The sequence below is a fragment of the Triturus cristatus genome, chromosome 4_1 (assembly GCF_964204655.1).
Source record: "Triturus cristatus chromosome 4_1, aTriCri1.1, whole genome shotgun sequence".
Classification (NCBI taxonomy): Eukaryota; Metazoa; Chordata; class Amphibia; order Caudata; family Salamandridae; genus Triturus; species Triturus cristatus.
The window spans coordinates 757,829,857-757,853,673 of record NC_140585.1 but is presented as its reverse complement, the minus strand read 5'-3'; the positions used below and the strand labels follow the sequence as shown (position 1 = coordinate 757,853,673).

General features: G+C 41.7%; 1 protein-coding gene across 1 annotated transcript in view; it reads left to right on the top strand.

The window, feature by feature from the left end:
* LOC146855494 (uncharacterized) overlaps positions 1 to 23,817 on the top strand; it is a 41,744-nt gene that overhangs the window by 256 nt on the left and 17,671 nt on the right. The window contains exon 2 of the mRNA XM_085651148.1: positions 3,793 to 3,969. Coding sequence (XP_085507274.1) covers positions 3,793 to 3,969 — 177 coding nt within the window. The remainder of the gene's footprint in view (positions 1 to 3,792; positions 3,970 to 23,817) is intronic.

The window sequence follows — 23,817 nt, the reverse complement described above, 5'->3', positions numbered from 1 at the left end:
AAATAGGGGTTCATTTGGATTATGAACATGAATAAGGAGTGTATATAAGTTATGAACATATGCCTAACATAGGAAGACTCCAAAATGTTGGCTACATATTAGTTGAAATTGAACAATTTTGCTACATTAGGAGTTAACATCGTGCTGGAACCATAGGTTCTTCGTTCTCATTTGAATGATTTGCTGCCGGGAATCATTCCGATGAATGAAGGGATGGAGTTTGAGATCCTCTGGGTGCACTTGGATAAGAAATCATTTAGTGCCTTTTTCTTTTGAAGGAGGGAGGTTTCAAGTAGCAGGTTGTCTGCTCTCTGGAGCACTTGGTGGCATCTTGAGATAATCTGTTTTTGATTGAAGTAGCTGAGGATACCAGGGTGAAGAATTTGTGGACAAAGCATGCTAGTTTGAAGAAGCTCCTAGCTTCAGACTACAGTCATTTAACATGAGTAATACAGGGAAATAGGGTCACAACGATACCCGAGACCAACCTAGCAACTGCCTGGTGAACTGCCTTCTGTGGTGTCAGGTAGATTTTGGGCAGATCCATGAGCAATGAATTGCCATAGTCTATCCTCTCATCAACTACAAGTTGGGCAGCAGTTTTGATGATGTCAACAGGAATGTATGCTCCAAGTCCTCTCAGCAGCCTGAGTTGATGGTGAGTACTTTTTGCCATGGCGTTAGAAGCTTAGGCTTTGTTGTATGTGAATACAGCATCCACTATTTGTGGGTTGCAAACCAGAATATTGACAGGGTAAAGCCAGACTTGGATGGGAAGTTTGCATCAAAGTGGAGACCTGAGAAGGAATCCAGTTTTAAGAATATTGAACTTTAGAGGTTTGACCAGCATCCAGGATTTACATTTTCTTGGATAGGAATGGCCACTCAATCATTTGTAGTTAGCCTAACCTTGTGAGCACAATTACTAATGATGCAATTTTGATGTTTACTGCGAAATCAGAAAGATACTTTACTAATGGAAAGGGGTGAGAGTGGTGGCATTACATAAAAAAGAACTGAGGCAAAGCCCTAACAACTACCAGCTACTGTCTATACTACAAAAGCAATTAAACATATTTGCATGCATGCTTCTGAATGAGGTATTGGATTGGTGAAACAACAATAACAGTCTTACATTTCCGAACAGAATTTGAAGAAACAATGCATAATCAATGTCATTAGCAACAATAACAATGCATGCCCCATTCAAGGGGCAAATCAGCTACATTGTGCCTCTATAGACTTTGTCAAGGCTTTTGATTGTGTATCTACACAAAGTATGCATACAATTGCTTAAAATAGGTGCACTAACAATCTAGTACATCAATTAGACGAAATATATATCAACACTTGGTTATCAAACCAATAAAAACCACTTAGAGTACACATAAGATATCTTGCCATTCTGGAGTAAGACAAGGTTGCGTCTTAGAGCCATATTTATTCAACATCTATGTAAGTGATTTTTTTCATTACTGAATGCTCATCTATCAAATGCACATCATCTTGGGAAGATTAATGTCCAAGCATCTTTTATGCGGATCACCTCCTATCTATGGACCACACGGCAGCAGGACTACAAACATCGCTGACCATATTAGCGCGGTATGCTCTTCTATACATCATGTTTTAGTGCAAAGGAACAATAATCTGGTGTTATAAATAGTTGAGGTGTTGTTCTGCCAAATATGATAAAATTAACGAAAATGAAATAATGGAATTTTTTGAACGGTAAAGAATTACGTGCATGTATAGCAATTGTAAAGTTTTCAACAGATTTCAACACTTAGCTTACATAACTGATTTATTAAGTTTATACGTTTTTTAGACCAAAATAAACTAAGTATTAAAGTAAACTAAACTAAATTAGAGTCCAGTTTATAGATGGGGTTGGGATAAAGGTGGTATCTGTGGGCTGTAGCAGGAATTTGGGTGCTAGGGATGGGTTCGGCCCTCTCCATCAAGGCAGCGATAACATAAATTATGCTAGAAATTTTACATTTAAAGTCAAGCAAGGACTGTAAGGATGGAGTTGAGCTGCAAAGCTGAAACACTAGCCAATTGGCCTGAATTGTATTTCATTAAACTAACCCAGGGGGACCAAAGAATACATGCATTGTAGACTACCATCTCTGCTCACTTTGAAGTAGCTAATGTAGCAGTATCCAAACTAAAACAAAGAATCCTCAAAATCAGTCCAGAAGAACAAATCTGTGGCTAATGGTTATATCAGAAAGGGGGAGGGGAAATTGCCTCAGGAAGATATGTTATGAAACTCTTCTAATGTTCAGTATTGAAATCTCCATTCTAGTCTCTGACAGTTCCCTGGATGCGTAGAGTTCCCTTTGCCAAACTAAAAGATGGTTCAAGATGATATTGCTTTTATTATTATTTCCACTTCTACTTGTTAGGTACTTGGTTTAATACTGGATTCACAAGAAACACCTTACAAATCTTAACTTTTACAATTGCATAAATAAAGAGGTATAGTCTTCAATAAAAGCTTAGAGTCACCGTTGAGGGTGTATTCTTCTTTACTTAAGTAGCATCTGTGCTGAGACCCCATCCACACAAAAGACCAGTACAACTGACACCAATCACTGTTCCAACATTACACCTTGGTGACCAGTTTACATTCTGGAATTTAATGATACAGAACACCACATCACCTCTAGCCCATTACACACACAATACTAACAATACAGAAATAAACCAAAGTATAGCTATAACATATGTGTGAACAATAAGGCAAGAATAACTTTAGCCCCTAAGTTCAAATCAACAAACATAATCCTGTAAGCAAAGAGGAACCTTTTTTGTATGAAGGGGTCTTGCAACTATCCCCTCAGTTACATGTTCAGGCACTCCAAGATCAGTTCCAGACACAGCACAAGTTTAACACTTCATCACCCTCCTTAGATTCTAAATCCTGTGGTAATCGGTTTTCACCGCATTTCTAAAGACCTTAATGACTCTGAATGGGTGACTGAATTTGGAGGTGCATTCATCTCTCCTCGGGGATTTGATCTTTACCCAATCACCAACAACCACAACAGTCGTTTTCACAGCCTTGCGTCTGTCATACCAAAGCTTCCTTCTCTCCATCTTCTCCTTCTCTCTCTCTTTCACCCTTCTGCACAACCCACCTTATCATCCACCAAACTTCTCTTCACCGTCACCCACAAAGGAGTAACTTCTGTGTTGGCAATCCTCCCTTTACACAAACGAAACAGAGTCTCACCAGTGGAATCTATACTCACATACTTTCTCCATCATGGCTAGTTCTCACATCTCTTATCTGAGTTACAACCCCTTAAAAGAAATAAGAATACCCTTCTAATTTGACTTAATCTTAACTATTAACAGATCAGGACGATACTGGATCAAGTCCCATATGACAGACGCCCTAAAAGAATCGGCATCTAAGGCCTACTAAGACATAAAATGACCATCTGTCTTTTGCAAACAGGTATTTTTTAGTAACAATCAGTTTCAATCTAATGTAGGGTATTTGGGCTAATTTATTCTTTCTCCTTTCAATCAATGGGTGTATTAAATCAAGATTGATATGGCTTTCTGTCTCTAAACGTTAAATAGAGCTCTCTACATCACAAACGGGTGTGAACTCACTTTCTATCTTCTTCCACCTGGAAGGTTTCCCTCTCTCTTTCGTTGCTGAGACCTGCATGTATAAGCAATTATAAATAAATAGATCCAAATAGTTGCTATAAATGAAACATTGAGTACTTCAATTTTCCCTATATCTTATATATAATGTGTTTATATTTTCAGAATAAAAGTCCCCTCTCTCCCTTTTTACTCTTTGATGGTCCTGAGGAAGGTGATCATAGTTACACTTTCACCGAAACGTACGTAGACCAGCTATTTCACAACTGGACAACAAGCACTAAATGGATCAACTATAACCCAATGAGAAAAGAAATCCAGCCTGTTGTTAATGTCATCAAAGTAAAACTCGACAGTTTGTGAGACTAATGTGTAAAAAGATCTATCCAGTTGTGTGTTTTTACAATTCCCTGTGTGTATATTTCTTTGTGTATGGTATGATTGTTGTGACACAAGATCAGATAGCTAGTTGTGAATGAAGATATTTATGTTTGCTTGATGAGGGGCACTTCCAATGGTTCATAGTAGTTCTTTGACACCAAGGTAATAGTTATTCACATCATTGTTTACTTATATTTATTCATCTTTAGAGTTTCTGTTAAGTACAAAAAAAAGGAAATGTAATATGAACCTATTTTTGATATACAAAAAAAACTTTTTGCTTCTTACTAAAATAAAAAAAACAAAGAAAAAAAGCAATATTTGTGTGTAGACATTGTATTGATGGGGAAAATTGTTTGTGTTGTTATTTTGATTTTTGTGAGTATTTACCATTTAAAATAAGAAAGGTCAGCTAAGAGGCATAAAAACTTATACATTTAGTTCTCAAATCTCTCCAGAGGCAATGGCTCATTGTAATGTCTCTTTTGATACCTTCACAAACCTTTCTACAACACGGTTACTTTATGTTGAATACCTCTGGCACTTAAAAATTCTTCCATCACTCTTGAGGTGAATTGGATCCCATTATCTGACAAAAGTGAGGGATTCCTTCTCTTTCAAAACATTCTTCCAAAAACTCGATAACTGCCTTAGACTCTACCAAATTAACTACTTTAATGTGAGGCCAGTGGGAACCCATATCCATGCACAGGATCACATACCTATCTTGGGACTTAAGTTTCACAGGACCCAAGAAATCAATCAAAATGTCAGACCATGGACCGACAGCTTGCTCCCTCACCACCATTGGCTGCATCCTACATTTCTAAATCTTATAACTGCACCTGCATTCAATACACTCACAAACTACTATCTCCAACTGCATTTCCATCGCTGGCCACCAGTATGACTCCCTTATCCTCTCTTTAGTCTTAGCAATCCCCATGTGACTTGCATTAGCGTTATGCATCAGTTTGTCTCTCAGGTCCCTTGAGGGAATTATTTGCTGCCTCTTATTAGCAGACAATGCACCACAGATAAATCCTCTTTGACCTGCTGATAACCCTTGAGATCCTGCTCACACTCCTTTTTGTCACATCATCCACTCAAGATCATTGTTGTGAGAAGTTGGCCTGGCATATGCTGTCCACTAGTTATAGTGGGCACCTTGCACCAGTCCAAACAACCCTTATTAATGATTAGGTTTAAGTCTTGATGGAGTGTAAAGCAGCCTGGTTTTCCAGATTATAACCTCTTGAATAACTAAATGAAAGGAGAACCACACAAGGTATACATATAAAATATATGTATTTATTTCTAAACACTCTCTACTAACCTCTTTATGAAGTTAGAGAGGAAGGCACACAATAATACAGTTCTAAAACGACAATAAATAGCACAATATACAATGGGCCCTAGGGGCGGACCAAACCATATATTAAGAAAGTGGTATAAGAACCACGACTTGACTAGACACAGTGCCTAGAGCACGTAGAATCGCTGGGACCCCAAGGAACCACCCAAGGTAGTGACATAGGAGACCCACAGGGGACGCGTGCAGTGTGAGAACACAGGCGCAAGCCCCATACTATTCTATGGGAAAGTCGCGGTTGGAATTTTAGAAGTTAAGGACACTTAGGAGAGGACTTTGAGCAAACCCCTTTAGACTTAGGGGGTTCTAGGGCCAGCACCCATGGGAGCACCGTGGTACTCGAGTTACCTCACCCAGGGAAGCCGAGTGCATAGGTGTCAAATGGTGTCGGGAATCGTTGTTTATTTTAATGGTGATCTGCTGCAAAGTGCTGCTGCCGGGAAGAAGAAAAGTGTCTGGTATGATCCAAGCCTGGATTGAAGATCAGAAGAGCCTGAAAGCAGAGGGGACAGAGTCTGGGTCACTTGCCAGTGACTAGGGGCACGATAGACGAATGCCCACCGATGTCGTGTGTTTCAGGTGCGAAGCAGTGAAGCTTGACTCTGCAGCCACGAGGACCAGGAGGCATTGACGACAACCAGGATCTGGATTCGAGCTGTCCCATAAGGAATGTCGAGTGCTGCAGTGTCGGTGCTCGGATTGAACACAACAAGCCTTGGCAACAGCAACCCATGCAGGAAGAGAAAAGATGCTTCGGTGCGTACCATCAAGGTCCTGGGGACTTCCCAAGCAATGGAGAGTCAGGGCACGTCTGGAGCAACCAGGGAGGCCCCATTAAATTTAAAGTTGCCTTCACAGAGACCCACCAGTCGATGGACCAGGGATCGTGAAGGGACCTCGAGAGAAAACACAAAGGGCTAGCTCACGGAACACGGCAATCTTTGGTGCAAATGATGCTCTGGGTCAGGGCTACAAGTAACCCAAAGCTCAGCTGCAGGAGTCATTGGAAAGCTGATTCTTCTGCAAAGTGACGCGGTGTCCAGGGGCTCGGGTTGCACGGTCGCCACAAGGGATACGGGCCTCAGACTTGCTGTGATCAAACTCTAAGACCACGGAAACCCACCTCCTGTGTTGCAAATTTCTTCGGAGTCCTCAGGAGCTTCGGAGATTCAAACTGGTCAGATGCGTCTTTGGTGCCGGCCTTGCAGGAGAGTAACTCCTTTACTCCAAGGGAGATTCTTCAGTCAACTAGTTCAATGTAGATCGTCGAATTTCCAGGATTCAGTATCAGAGTTTCGTCCAGGTGTAATCTAAAATCCTTAAGCCAGGGATACTTATCTTATACCCAAGGAAGGGGTAGGACAAACTCTAGGGACCCACCTATGGGAGGGTCAGGAAAGAGGGGTGGCTACACCCATTTCCTTTGTCCAGTTTCACGCCAGAGAAGAGGCTGGTAGGCCCTGAAACCGGTTTGAGCTGGACTATGCACAGGGACACCAAATGTGCCCCCAGTGCTGAACTTCAAAGCACTCTTGGAGTGCACCCACCCAGCTCCAATACACTAACGCCTGTCTGGGAGGTGGGGACACCTCCCTGTGCCAGGAAACCTATTGTCCAGGCCTCCCCTGCCAGAGTTTTGTCCAGCAGCAGGAGGGCAGACTCGTGTCTGTGGCTGGCAGCATCCATTTTGTAATGCCAGGGCTCTGTTAGCTGGTACCGGGTATACCGGTGCTGTCATGTCTCTTCCCCTAAAAGAGTGGGATCATACTCCCACACCAGTTACTGGCCTTCAGTTGTCCACCTGCCACATTTAGCTTCAAACCATTCTTTTTTCTCCTTCACTGAGAACACACTGTGCATATGAAAAATACATTGACCCATTTTCAAATTGGAAGTTATATGATGGAAGGAGAAGGGTTCTCTGAACTTGTGGTGGTTATGCGCTCAAAGTGTCATGCATCAGGATGCACATACTTCCACACAGTCACTGTGGTCAGCTTCACAAAAGAACATTTTTGGTTCTTAAATATACACTTATAGCCTCAGTGATGCAAATCAGAAACCTCTTAACAGATAAGGCTGAAGACTACATGTGTATGTCACATCTCACATTGTGCCAGTTTCAGTGCACTTCAGGCAAGGGCATCCACCGCCTGCATTGCCATATACAGTGTTCTTTTATGATGCAATTATTGCCATGATCAGAATGCCACATTCGTCTACCACCTTCCTGGTGGAATTTAATTCCAAAGTTTTGATTTGTTTAGGCAAAGTGCTTTGCTGCCACTGATAATGCTCTTCAAATTGAGCACGCATGATAGATAACTTTATTTTGCATCCCTTGCTCTGTATACTGCCTGAAACTAACTGAGGGAAGAGAGCTTTCTATGTTAACAATATAAAATGCGAGAGCATATTGGAGGTTATTAATGAACCAGCAAACAAGGAGGTAGCAGCCTTCCTCTGAATCGTGTGCACGGTTGTGACTAGAGACAGGTGATGGGTTTAACTTTGGTCGCAAAATGTGGCCAATTTGGCAAATTCAATATTAGTGAAGGTGAACTATGTTTTTGGATCCTGCTAAATTTACCCTCCTGAGCTATTGCTGAGGTATAACAGTCCACTAATGGCCTCTTGTGCTGACCTCACCACAGTCTTTACTGTGAGTAAATCATTAAATTAGCTGAAAATTAATTACATTTTAATGACATGATTCATGAGGGCCATGGATAAATTGTCTACAAAAACACAAAACTTACTCAGCAAATCAGTACTCAGTCATTCAAAGAAAATCTATGTAAGCAGCTTTGCAGTTTTACTAAAATGCCTGCATGATCTTCAAAAACATGCAAGTCACCCAGGACACAGACTCACCATTACCCTCTACACTGTTTCTTCACTATCTTAAGTCAGCTCACTCCCCTTCCCACGTATGATGTACTTCCCTTTGCCTAAGCATGTTTCTTTACTGTCTATTGTTAATTTCAAATTCCTCTGTTACTCTCACCAGTCATTCTATGTAGTGCCCTGACAGGTTCTGAGAAAGAAAAAGTAGACTCTAGAGAGGGAGAACTTTAATACTCTGGCTCTGGTCTGCAGCATAATTAGGCACTTAGGGCCAGATGTATCAAAGGAATTTACCCATTCTATGTCTATGGGAAAATGTGTTAGTACATAAGGCCCTTAGAGTTGTAATCCAGGATAAGGAAGCACATACTCTCTATGTAGTAAATCACAATTTTGAATCCACGCCACAGACCTAGTCTACCTTATCAGCTTCCCGTTTGAGAGGATAAGCTCATACAATGCAAAGTAACAGGCTTGAGATTAATGAAGCTGAATTGTTATAACATCAAGGGTAAACATGGCCTAGTGCCCTCCTCATCCAACTCCCCACAGGGGTGTGCCAGTAGAAGCACCATAACCAGTATACAAAGGGACCTCCTTGCTTAGTAATTACTACATAAGTGCAGTCAGTCATTACACTCCCAGCATCAATTGTCTCTCCATCTATCCCCAGTGAGGAAAGCATGGGTTGAAGCTGATCCTCAGTTTTGAAGACCGTGGTGGTGCTATGCGTGTCCTCGGATTCATCAACCACAATCTGGAAATGTTCTTCTAAATGTGGAGTCTTGGCAAATTTGCAATCCGCTTGGCAAACACTGCTCTCAAATAGGCCACCAAAGGGAAAGCAGCTGAAAGAAATTGATGAAATATAGAAACTTTTCAGAAAGAATAGCCATTGACCTATTGGAATGGTATAGGGGAGCAGTGGTACCAGCTAAACAGTCTGGCAACCTAAAGATTATGATGGCTTGCGTAACATTTTTTAGAAGTGATCATAAAGAAAATGGATAAGCATTTAGCTGCCCGGAGTTGTTCCTTTTTTTCCAGAAGTGTCAAACGAGATATAGGAGTACCAGTTTCTGAATGCCTTTGTCCTGTTTCCTGCTGCTACAATAATGCAGCTGACAATTACATCATCAGTTAGTGGGGTTTCACCTTCACTGCTCAGCATTTAGCTTAGCCAGAGCATAATGACTGTGTCGCAATACTATTTATACACCTTACGAAGGAACAACAGCAGGGCAGTTTTGCGAAGGAAGTTATACCCTATTCTCACCTTCTGCTTGCTATGATTTGCTGTTGCGAAATTTGCATTTTCGCCAAGCAAAAACATTGCATCATTGCATTTGAAAGACCAAATGGAGATATTTGGATGAAAACAGACCCAAAATGGTTGTACTTATTGTAAACGTAACCATATCTGTCACTTTTATAAGCTGTGAACAAGTGGATGAACCCAAAAGGAACTGTAATATCAGAGGACCTTTCCTGACAAAAATGTATAACTTAACATGCAGACATAGAGGTGCCTACAAGTTGTCTCCATTTCATTTGGAGCAGCATTGTGCAGGCAGTGAGTGGGGCTTTCTTAATTACACTTCCAGCTCGGCCCAAAACAAAGGCCTATTTAAATGTCTATCAGCCCTCTTTGCTTGAGTATTTCATCATCATCAAGCTTTTATCAGCCACAAAGACCATAAAAGCACAATAAAAAACACAGTTTAAAACCATCAAAACACAATAAAATCATGAAAATTTCAACTACCCGCCACATTTAAAAGATAGTAAGAGTACTTAAAGAAATATTTTAAAATCCCTGAGAATTATAAAATTTCATGATAGCTTTTTGGGCTCACATATAAAAGTCCTTACAAACTCATAACCTTGAGCTAGAGTGCATATCTCCTTCACAGATTCAGTGCTTGGGTAATAAAATTTAAGACTGAGCAGCATATAGTTTTGGACTCCAAGCCCTAGAGGAAACACAAACCCTCCTAGTGATTATTAGAAAAAATCTCCCTCTTAAAATTGGGCACAGAAATTGTAGCCTGGGAGAAGAATATAGCGTGCAAAAGAGTATAAAGTGCTTCGTAGAATGATGTGATTTTTCATCATACGGAGAGTAAGGTAAAGTTGGAAACCAAGTACCTAGCAATGGAAAAGCTGCCAAAAAGCGGTTCTTATTCCCACGTAACCGAGTCAGGTAGAACATTAGCTAGGGTTCATTTGCCCAGGTAAAATAGGGCTCCATACCTTTAGGTGTAGAAAGTGGCATGTGTGATTGAACCCATGACCATGTTTAGTACCTTCATGAGCCTGGCTTCCTCACTATACGCAATATATTTTTCTTCCTTGAGTATAATAATGGATGGGAGCTATCTGGAGCCTAACTCCTATATGCCAAAGCAACAGAAGAAAACAAAGACGCACAGCATGCCATCACTTCACAAGTACTTAAGAGAAACTGTGATTTGGAGGCAGTTATGTAAGAGATGTACTTGCACTGTAAGAATGCGAGGCGTATCTGTCTGGGTGAATAATTACACAAGTATTGATGAGAATGGCAACTACTTATTATTTCTTTTATAGAAATACACATCCCAATGTAAGGTGTGAGAGCACTTTAGATCACACACAAAGACACAATAAATCATACAAGTGTGTACCTCAAAGTACAGGATATGTTATATAAAACACTGATGGTTATAAGTTATAAGGTAAAGGATTCACATACTGTCCATACTCGCAACCATTATATATGGAGAGTGACATGACGGGAGGCACACAAAGTCAAGATATGAAGCCTAATGCACTGATTGTGGTTATCTGTACTAATAAGACTTTATTACATCCAGAAGGAACCCTTCTTTGCAATCTAAGAATAGCAACAGATTGAGAAAAAAAACAAGGAGGATCTAAAACCATGACCTACAATTTGAATGCAGCTCCTTGTTGTTAGTAAATCCATCAGTGTGCTATATTAGGATTGCAATTTATGAACCGGAAGTAACAAAATTGTCTCAATGTCAAAAACAGCAGTCCACTTACCAATCTGATTAAAAAGCAAATCGTGATTTGCAACAGGCACGTTAACCCTATATGCTGCTTTATGAGTGAAATCTGTGACTGGACAAAGCACAGAACTCTCCCAGAACTGTGTTAACCACTAGAGTTATTTTACCACTATTATAATCTCCTCAAAATTGCTGAACAATTATCTGCAGACTGGGGAGTCTTAACCCTGTAAGATATTTTAAAACACAATGGCTTTGTGAGCAATATAGTAACCCAGATGTACTGTTGCTGGAGCAGAGTTTTCTGTTGAAAATGTATCGGGTTTTGAAGCTCCAGTTTGTCTATATGTTGTGGAATAAAATTATTAATTATAATCTCTAATTATTTGTTTTGTGTGAAATTCTGATTAATCAATACGAACTAACAGGAGAAAACTACACGTGGGAATGCATTCATGTGCTTAATAATAATGTGCAGGTTTTATTAAATAGATATTGCTAAGTGTTGTTTGTTTTAAAAGTACAAAAACGCTTTTGAAATAACGTGTACTAATGCTTTTCTGTGTTGCAAAGGCTAGATAATTACATACACATAAGGGTATTAGTGGGGTTAACACTGTTTAATCACTATGCTGTGGTAACGTTGTTTTTGTCTCTTTTAATTAAGATGGTCTGTTTTGGCCTATTGAAAAATGGCTGCCGTTTAAAGCCTACATTCGAGTGATGAAATTTTGATCAGAAGGCCTTGCTGAACCTGGTCGAGAGTCATCTGACCACAGTCTTCGCCTGGTTTTAAAAAGTTTCCGTGAGGACAGCAGTTCTGGGCGAAAGTCCAAGTGTCCTTGGAGGACAAGGGAGCCACAATGAACTTTGTGATCACAATGCTGGTTCCGAGGAAATGTGAACGTAAAAAGAAACATTTGCAAATCCGAGTTTCCTTCTTCCGTCTTTTTATTTTTGTGATTTTTCTGAGCGGAGATTTTTACAAATGTAGCGATGCTACATCCTTTCCTGCTCGCTCTGCTCAGCGGTTCAGCGGATATCTAAAACATTTTTTGTTGCTTTCTTTTGTTAAATTTATTATAAATATACTAGACTAGAGAGGGTCTGTGTCTTTGCGTTTTGAATTTTGAGGCCACTTCTTCCCAAACTTGCGTTGGTGAGGATCTTCGATGCTGTGAGGACGGCGACTTGAGAGACTTCTATCGAGAGACCTGTCCTGACCCATTTATGACATTTAGCTAGAATAGGTAACTATGAGAATAATGATTTTGCTTTTGAATTGATTTTCCATTTGAACTAATTTTAGATAAATTATCGTTATTCTAAATACAGTGTTGGTGGTTATTTCTTGTCAATTATTGAGTACTCTATTTTGATTATTGTTGTTTAGATTGTTGTTTAAATCATGACTCAAGACAGTGTCAATTTGGTCTTATCGACCTTAGTGCAGATGCAGGGTGTTTAGAAGGTTTTCTCTCCACAGGTTCAGTGACAATAGAGTAATTGAGTGTATGTTAGTAAAATGGGCCCAAGTGTATGGTGAGTGTATGTGCGTGTAACTGTGAATTTACTCTATCCGTGGAAGTAGGGAGAAATTATATACCCTGATCTGGAGCAATTTCCTGGTAGCAGAATTTGATGGTTTTGATGATTGTCTTGATCTGATTAGATTGCTTGTACATTGGCTTTTGTTTATTGATTATTGATTGATGTTGGTATATGTACTAATACTATATGTTGGAGTCGTCGTGTTGAGTTTTATGTAGTGCTTCTGGAACTTGGGAGCTGGTAGCAGTTCCGTAGTAGGGCAGAGGGAAGTATATACTGCTCTCGGGAAAGACGGGATTGTTGGTCCTGTATGTATGCAGGAGAAACGTGTGACAATTGAAGTTGCGCGTCACATTGTCTGGGTTCGGAATCAGTGACATCGTCGTGTGTTACTATTAGAAATATATTTCTAGTATAAAAGGAGTGTGTATGGTAGCGAAGGTTATCTGTGAAACTCTGGTCTTAAGTCCCAGGGATCCGTAAGGTTCACCGTTAAAGCTTATCGCGGGAGAAGTAATAGGTATTCTCTGAGCTTGTCTGAAGGACTGGGCGGAGGTAGACACTGCTTGGTTAACGTGTGTTATAATTCTGTAGTAGGGCAGATTGTTCGCTGTTCTCGGGAAGGCAGGATTCTGTGTGTATGTACTATATTTTCTTGTGTGAATGTGCGTGAATGTATGAGTATTTAGTTGATTGTAAGACTCTTTGGAGCAGTCCTAGAGAAAACAGTTAATGAATGCATGTTAGAAGGGCAGAGTAGAGGGATGTGCTACTGTGTCAACGAGAGTATTAATTCCGTACTGAAAACAGAAGTGAGTGGAAGACGGGATTCTTGTGAAATAGATTTTCTTTACTATTCTATGGTTAGCGAAACAGACAATGGAGATGTTTATATGTTGTAACTAATAGATTTTGTAGAATTTGACACGAAGTCTACTGAGAAATTTTGTAAAGGAGGGGTAGACGAGTGACAGGAGACAGGAGTAGGAGAGACTGCAGCGACTGCTGACGTCAAACAGACCGCGCTCTGATTGGATAGTGGATCAGTACAGTGCTCGCGCTGGGATTGGTGCGTTGGTGTGAGCCGCGCAAGGGTTGGAAGGGATACAGGGTGACGTAGACGTTCCAGGATTGGTGCGTTGGTGTGAGTCGCGCTGTTATTGGATAAAATATCGTATTGTACAGTTGTATTACGGAAGGGATTAGAAAGTTTTGGTAAAAGCTAAAATGTATTACCAAGAAGAGAAGAAGAAAAAATCTTTGTTCGGAAAGATTAAAAAATGGTTTGACAAGGATAAAGATGTTAAAACAAGAGAAGGTGAATTGTTACCTCCAACGAAAACGCCTGCATCCTTCATGGCTGCGAGATATGGGTATCATACCTGTATATGGTTGGAGAATTGGGTTAGGTATACTAAAGAAGATGGTGTCCTAGCATTCCCAGAACATGGTTCATTTAATCTGGCCGTGTTGAGAAATTTACGGGAAAAGAAGTTGTGTCTTGACCCAAGACCAAGGCCGACACAGTTTGAGGCTCTAGTGGAATGGGAAGAGGAAGTACATGAGCGAGAAAAACAGAGGTCTGGAGGAAATTACAGATACATGTTCGGAAAGAGACATGATCGTGAAACTCATCATGATCGAATGAAGAGATGGCGAGATGCTAGTATGTCAGAGGGATTATGTCCTATGAGAAAAGTTGAGGAAAGGGTTCCTGAGGCAAAAGTGAAAAGATATGGAATTAATGAATATGAGGATGAGGTCTTGAATGACATGATTTACAAGAGACCACCTCCATATAGACCAGAACCAGAAGAGAGCTGAGGAAATATGAATTTTGTGATCAGTTATGTCCCCTATCGTAGACCCCAACGGCTCCATGTGCATGCTATAAGTACATGTATGTTCCCTCCAGTTCCAGTTTTGAAGACGCAAATACATGTGCGTCCACCGTCAACATGTCCTCTTTCAGATCCGCCATGAATGGGTCAGATATTCCATTCCTAAGTATGAAAGGTCACCGACTTTATGCAGTTCACTTTCCACATTTTACAGATTCAGGCGAGTAGGCCCTGAATTCTGTCATCAAGCCTTTTCCTGCCTTCTGCCTCTGAAAGCTCCAGTCTGAGCCTGCATCTGTATCCATGAACTTTGTCCTACTCCCTGCGCGGCTAACGGTGCCTGATCCAGCCTGTTGCCTGCCAAAAACTGTATTTCACCTTCAAGATTATCTGCTCCGCTCCTCATCCGATGCATTCCTGTCTAGTGGTTTAGGTAAACATTCCTTCAGCTACCGTGCAAAGGGCCAGGCCTCGCTGTCCACATGCAAGTAATTCATAGCCCCGTTACCATGGAATATTCCTACCCCCTCGCATCTCATGTAGACACTTAGACGCTTGTACACGCACTAACAGTCAGTATAGAATAGATTCTATCCTAGAGACCTTTCCTTTTGGATAACACAGTTCTTTAAACATAGGATATTAGATATGATTTGGGATTAGGTTGACATGACCCCCAGACTTCTGTCTCCACATGTAGAGCTAAATGTCAAGTCCCCTTCACCCTCTAGTTGCACGTCAATCACACGTCATGCGGCTGCGCACGCATCTCTGCCAAATATTTCTGCTGACATTGCAGGATTCTTTTATGGATCCACCCACTTGTGACATCATGTATAATGACGTTTATTAAATTACGCCCATATGTCCGCCTCTATTAGTTACGTATGCACATTTTATCTGTACTATCAGCTGTTACGCCTCTTGCATCTGTTTCACTGTAATGCATTTTCTATAAAACTGCTTATCTGTCAATAATGTATGCCCTTCCTTCCTGAACTTTCGTGGTGATGGAATAGAAGCCTGCAATTCGAATTGCATTCCTTTGTATAGGAATAAAGCCTTTTAGAACCTCTAATACCACGGATTCTGCCTCTTATATTTACTGAGTTATTCTTACTAGACTTTACCGCATAAAAAATAGTACCGGTAATGAAATATTTACCACATAAATTGGCGCCCGAATAGGGACACTTTCTCATCTCACGCGCCGGCGGTGCGTTGCAGGCCCGGTCTCCTGCCACAGCTGAACGGACAAAAACGCGTACCTGCAGGATTTCCTGTATCTCCCTCCGGCCAAGCGGGGGCGACTGAGGCTGCGATCAACACCCAGACGAGGCGGTGAGAAGTGCGAAGTATCCCGACCAGAGCCTAGCTGAGAGAGCAAGATCCGAGGTATACAGAGGCCCACCAGGTTCCGAAGTTCCGAGTCCAGTCGAGTCGAGTCCAGTCCGGTCCAGTTTCAGTTCCGTTCCGAGGCCTTCCGTTCCGAGCTACCCGGTGAGTACCATTACCGGGGAGGCATTTTACGTGCACATAGTCTGTGCCGGTCAAGACGGGTTTGGGTACACAAATCCGGTCTGCACTGTTTCAGCAGTGTATCTGTACTGTTTAGCAGTATATATAGTATGTCTTGCATATAAATAAGTATTATCTAGTGTCAGTATTATGTCAGTAACTAGTTTTCTATTAGTTATCATCGTTCGTAAAACTGTTAAGTGTTAAATGTTTTAATACGTTCTATACATTGTGGTGTGAATGATTGTTCATTATTGTGTTTACTGTATAAAGTGTGTTCTAGCAACCATCTAAAAATGCCGCTCTTCTCGAAATTAAGACAGATCAAAATTAGAAAAGGTGTACTCGAAGAAGCTGTTCCCATCCCACCTAGGGACACTCCAGGGTACTTTATGTATCATAAGCATGGCCTAGACGCCGTATTATTTCTTGATTTATGGGTGGACTACACCAGAGAGTTACCAGAGAGTCAGAGATGGCCCGCAGCGGGGACCTGGGATGCAGATTGCATCATGAGAGTAGAAGAAGAATTATGGAAAAAGAAAGCCAGACAGTCACAGAAAGATGCCATTGAATTATGGCGTAAAGAATCATATAGGCGTACAGAAAAAGCGCTCAGACAGGAAGAGAAAGGTAGAGAGAATTCAAATAAAACCCGAGAAAATCTATTAATTGAGGAAGGTACCCGAGTAAACTCAGAACAGGTAGATAGACAAAGAAACACTCTTATGAATGGTATGTATCCTCTTCTGGCCGAAGGGTTACCTAAGGCTACCCCGGAGATACCAAAAGACTTAACTCCTCCATTGCTCCCGATAAAAGCACATCCCAAAACACATCCCAAAACAGCAAAGGACGTTTTCCTTTCCTCCTATTTAGATGACGTAGCTCCCGAGTATGCTAATGCCATACCACACATACCGCTTGCCGATGGTGTTCAACACCAAGAGCATCCGTCTGTATCCCCGCAACTACAAACTCCTACACAAGTTCCCACAGGTCCGTCCGTTTCTACAGTTTTTCCCGCATCTACAATCTCTATCCTACGCCCAATGAATCCTTTCGTGCCTAGCACCTCAGATGGTGCTACAGGAGGTACGACAGACATGTTTGCCACCCCGCCGCGAAATAAACAGACCCTTAGAGATTTAGCACTCCAACGTACACCCCAATTAGCGACATCCGACATGTTTAAAGAACAGCTTGTGGATTGTAGATACGATCCAGTGCCAGGTAGACAGGACAAATTGCTCATATCATCACTACGTATACGACGAGCTACATTATATTTAATGACGATACCAGGAATGGTTGAACACCTAGACGAAATATATCGCTTTGTCCAAACAGGGCGAGGTCCAGAAAGTATTAACGAAGCTATGGAATACCAGAAAGTGGATGTACAAAGACAACTACTACGTTTTTTCATAAATTGTGTGATTAGGAATCAAGACAGGCCTGGGGCAGATCACGATACCATGCAAAGACTTGCCAAATGGGGTCAGAACATATCAGAAGAGAAACATGATAGACAGGCGTGTATAATCGCCATGTGTCGAAAGATCCGCAAGGAGGTAGAACGAATACATAAAGAAAGACGAGAAACAGACAGAGTAGAATCAGAAGAAGAGGAGGAGCAAGAATCAGAACAATTAGAAACGATAGCTTATGTAGGTAGAGGAAGACCCCATAATAATACTAGAGGCTTTAATGACCCGATACGTCCGATACGTCCAGAATATAATAGACATTTTCCAAACCCTATGTTAAATACAAGATCCCCTGAACATCTATTCCAAGCCGTTGATAAATTACTCCGAGATCGAAGGGGGTACCACATGCTCGATTCCATGGACGAACAAGAATTAGCCAGGTCAGCAGTACAATGGGCTGACAGTCCCAGCGAATACAATGATGATGTACTTGCACACACGTTTCTGAATCTTGACCCATACGAACAGCGTTTAGCTAGTATATACATGATTCAACACCTCCTTATATTATATAAAATCCAACACTCCGATCCAGGACCCTTACCTGACATATTGACAGAACTACTCACGAACAAATGGAGAGGGTCAGGTACTGATTTAATTAATGAAATTCTAGAATCCCGAAACCAGTATATAACTTTCGTATGCCCAGAACACGTTCCAGTTCCCATTATGGGAAGAAAAATGTATCACATAGATAGACAGAACCCGTTACGCGAAGTGCACCCAATCAGAGGTGACGGTAATAACTTTACACGCGTGTTTGTGTACACGCCTATAACTAAACTGGAATTATTAGAAATGAAGAAAGTAGTACCCAGCCATGACAAGGACCCAGCAGGTTTCCACCGTGAGATAAAAGACATGTTACTCATGGGAGAGTATACCTACCCCGACATTATGAAAATATTAAAAGTCCTATTACCCGCCGGTGTTTACGAGAAACTCAAAGAAAAGGAATGGGAGGTGGGAGACCAAAAGATAGATTGGACAGCATTAGAAAACGAAGAAAGGGCCCGAGCTGCAGGAGCGGGGCTTGGGGAAAAGACTACAGCACTAGCAGGGCTACTAGTGCAGGTACTGCCACGTTTATTAACTACGAAAAAGGAAGACTGGGGTGCAATATCAGCCTGTAAACAAAAGCCAGATGAAGACACTAGTGATTTCTATTCCAGATTTGAAAAATGTTTTGGTATAAATAGTGGCATAAAAGCCAGTAGTGAATCATATCCACATCTGTTTGTGACAAAATTAGTTGAAAATTCTCTGCTGCAAATCAAGAAGAGTATTGAAATTCGAAAGTACCTGGCAAGGTAATACCCCATCACAGATGTTACAGATGTTACAATATCACCACAATAGAATTAGAGAAGAACAAGAACACGAACAAAGACGTATGAAAGATACGAAAATGAAGATGCTTGTTGCTCAGTCAGTCCCAGCTGATGGTCATCAAAAGGGTGATTCCGCAGGTCCAACGAAAGGGACATGCAACTATTGTAAACAACAAGGTCATTATATACACGATTGTCCAGTCCTGAAACATAATATTGCCACAGGTAGAACCCAGGAAAGACCACGTCCACCTAGACAGGATCAGAATCAACAACAAATCCCTCAGCATGCACAACCTAGGTTAGCTCCGCAACAGCTAGCTCCGCAACAGGCAGCTCCACAACAGATCGTAGCACCACCACAAGCGCAGCCTATTGCTGCAACACAAGCAACGACACAACAGATGTATCAGTATGCACAAGCAGATTATCCCGATTATCAACGATATACATGAAATAGCCTAGAGAGGGAAGTTGGCTTACCCCTTATAGAGGTTCCTGTAGACCAAGAGGGACCTTATGTACATAGTGAACTATTAGGGGAAGACAGAAAGTTTTTACTTGACACAGGGGCAAGCACAACAACTATAAGACGCAGTGAAGTTCCAGGGGCACCCCTCTCAGGCTCACAGAATATTTCCCTTGGATTCTCAGGAAAACCTATCATTAACGAAGTAACACAACCTCTTCCACTTACGGTCGGTCCATTGACACGTACTACAGATTTATTGCTTACTAAATCATGTCCAGAAAACTTGTTAGGTATAAAAACATTGAAAGCTCTAGGAGCCATAATATGTTTTTCTCCGGAAGGAGTACGACTATTTTTACGTGACTTTAAAGGTCACTACGTGTCCAGAGACATGGATCACCGACTGCAGAATTTACCTACACATTTATGGGCACAAGGCCCCACTGATGTTGGTTGCATGAATATTACACCATATCGTGTCACACTGAAAACAGGAGTAGTACTACCACGAATGCGACAATACAAGTTACCACCAGATGCTGTTGTGGCTTTACTGCAAATCATTGACGAGCTCATTGCACAAGGAGTGGTTGTCGAAACCGACTCCAATGTGTGCAATTCCCCGATAATTCCGATTCTTAAAAGAACGGATCCAAAAGCACCACCAGTATATCGATTAGTTATTGATCTGCGCGAATTAAATAAATGTATTGTACCACAATACCCTGTGGTCCCAGATATCTCTTCATTACTAACAGCTATTGACTCAGAAGCAACGTTCTTCACTGTAATTGATCTCAAGAATGCTTTCTTTAGCGTCCCAATCGATCCGGAAAGTCAATATCTGTTCGGATTCAGTTTAAATGGACGAAGTTTTAAATTCACACGCGCACCTCAAGGATTTACAGAAAGCCCCAGCATCTATAGCCAAGCACTGAAACGAGAACTTGACAGTATCCACATGCCAGTTAACACTGCCTTGCTTCAATATGTCGATGATCTGCTGATCACCGCCCGAAGCGAACATGAATGTGAAAAAGCGTCACTGACGGTTTTGAAATTTCTGGCCGACAAGGGGCACAAGGTGTCCCCTTCTAAGCTGCAATTCTGTGTCCAGCGAGTTGTTTACCTTGGGCACTCGCTGTCCAAGGAGGGAAGGCAGCTTACACCCGACCGCATCCAGTTAATCGCTAACATGTCACCACCCAAGACACAAAAGGAGGTGCGGGCTTTTATAGGCCTCACTTCATACTGTAGGCAGTGGATCCCTCAATATGCATTTCTAGCAAAACCACTCATCCAGTTGACAACACAGGAGGCAGCCACATCGACTGTCCTCCCTTGGACTCCAGAACATACACATGCCTTTGAAAGCTTAAAGAAAGCTTTATGCCAAGCACCTGTCCTAGCAACACCATGTTACAGTAAACAGTTTACACTCTTTGTTACAGAACGCGAAGGTACTGCCTTGTCAGTACTCACTCAGGAACAAGCAGGATCACACAAACCATGTGCTTATTTCTCTAGTACATTAGATCCAGTAGCTCAGGCTCTTCCTGCGTGCCTGAAATCGGTGGCAGCAACAGCCTTAGCAATCAGACAAAGCGATGCCATAGTGTTAGGACACCAATTGACAGTACAAGTACCACACGCAGTAGAGGTTCTCTTGAACCGCACACAAACACAACACTTGACTATAGCGAGACTCACGGGTTACGAATTAACATTGTTTCAGCCACACATAGAAATCAGACGTTGTAATACGTTAAATCCTGCCACACTGTTGCCAGTAGGCGGAACAGATCCATTGGCACATGATTGTGTCGAAGTCATTACTATCACGACGAAACCCAGACAAGACTTGACAGATATCCCTTTGTCAGATCCAGACTTGACATTGTATGTAGATGGGTCATGTATGAGAACAAGTATAGGAGAGTTAGTGGCCGCTTACGCAGTCACAACAGACACTGAAGTCATTGAAACAAATTGTATTAACACTTTGTCAGCTCAAGCAGCAGAGCTCATCGCTCTGACACAAGCCTGTATTCAAGCCAAAAATAAGAAAGTCAACATATACACAGATTCACGTTATGCATTCGGAGTCGTCCATGACTTCGGCGTACTGTGGCGAGAGAGAGGTTATTTAACTTCTCACGGTGCCCACATCCAACACGGACCCCTCATTCAAGCCCTATTAGACGCGATTCATCTACCTGCTGCAATATCGATTATGAAATGCAAAGCCCACACAAAAGTTACCGATATCATCTCTCAGGGCAATGACCTAGCTGACAGAACAGCTAAACAGACTGCTCAGAATCAGACTCACACAACTGACATGACAAAGACAATAGTTCCGACACCAACACATTGCATGACAGTTAAGGATCCCGCCCTTGATGTAATTGACATACAGACACATGCTACACCAGAAGAAATAAAGAAATGGACTGAATTAGGAGGGACCCAAACGGATCAAGGATGGATGACGAAGGAAAAATCTATATGGTTTCTTCCCGACTCCATGGTTCAAGTCATCATTAACACAATACATAGTCCAGCGCACCTAGGAGAAAAAGCTATGCTAGACAGCATTCAACACATTTGGTTCAACAAACACTTGCGAGCAGCAGCTAAACAGAAAGTTCGTACCTGTATGATATGTTGTCAGTTTAATCCAGGTAAAAGCATCCCCGTAGAGCAGGGTGGATTTCAATCTCCCGATCATGCTTTTGAAGTCCTCCAGATGGATTATATCCAGATGGAACGATGTCGAGGATTCAAATATGTTCTCGTAGTTGTCTGTGCTCTTTCCCGTTGGACAGAAGCCTACCCGGTTTCAGATTACACTGCCCCGACTACTGCCAAACAGTTAGTTCGAGAATTCTTCCCACGGTACGGTTTACCACGTGTTGTCTACTCAGATAACGGCCAGCCGTTCTCATCCGAACTAATGAAACACGTTTCCCTTTTGTTAGGCTACCAATGGAAATTCCACTGTGTCCGACATCCCGAGGCAGCAGGTCTCGTGGAACGCCATAATCAAACTCTGAAAATTAGATTGTCCAAAATATGTAGAGAAAAAGGTGTCGATTGGATAGTAGCCTTACCAGTTGCGCTCTTTTACATGAGAATGGTAGCACATTCTCGAACAGGGCTATCCCCGTACGAGGTGATCTTCGGTAGACCGCCAAATATGTGGGGGACGCCTATACCTCGCAAAATCACTGATGTTGACTGTAATATGCTGACAGATTATCTGGCTTCCTTGATGTCTGCACTACAATCTTGTCGTTCACAGGTAGCCGCAGCTTTTCCCGATAATACTGAGGTGAAGCCCCATGACGTGGTTCCTGGTGACCTGGTTATGGTCAGGAATTTTGACCGAAAGACTCAAATGGAGCCTAGATGGACATCGCCAAAATTGGTTCTACTAACTACAAGGACAGCCGTGAAGATTGAGGGACGTAAAGGGTGGTTGCACTCGAGTCATATCAAGAAATTTTATGGACTACCATCTAGTGTGAACGCTCAGCCCTGCATTCCCTCACAGACAGACTCAAAGCTCCCCTTGGCTGAATTAACAAACTCTGAACTTTATAAACTGAAGTTAAGGTCTAGCAAGTCAGACAATTTGATTGTTTAAGTCCTCTCCAAGGTGAATCGGTTGAATTTGTCTCTGACATGTATCCTCTAGACCGGAATAGAGAAAGAAATCAACAGATGCAGCTTAAAAAGCATGCGTATTGTAAATCACTTCGTAGTCACTGCACAGTAACATTATTAATTTTGTTTTTTCTAAGTCTTCTGATCATCATTGTCAGCATACTATTGCACATGTATTACCCTATTCTTAAGCGTGCTTACAATGTAACTGCAGAACATTCTTTTAGCGAATTACCTCCGCATGAGTTGTCCTATAGATTTGCGCTGCGCAACAACACATTCATTAGTATGTTACATCATTCCCATCAGACCAGCAATGCCACAAATTGTTGGATATGTGGCCGACTCCCTCCCTATCAGAACTATAAGGGAGTTTTGCCCCTCTTTCCCTATCCGTTCACACACAATGGCTCCTGTGGAGCATGGTTTAGTTTGATTAATTCCCTAGATTCAAATTCCGCAGTTTATCAAGACAACTGGGTATGGGGAAACCTGAACCTAGTTTTGCTTAAAGTCTGCTACCCTAACAAGGAGGGACTTCCCAAAAGAACAGGAACTGATCTAGAAAATGAAGTATATGGATTAGGTAATTTTACACTTAACCTCATGATCCTGAACGTTGAATCTGAAGCTACACCAATCTTGCCCGCCATGTCAGTATTCCCAGTAAAAGGGGAATTATGTGTAAGAAAGAATGG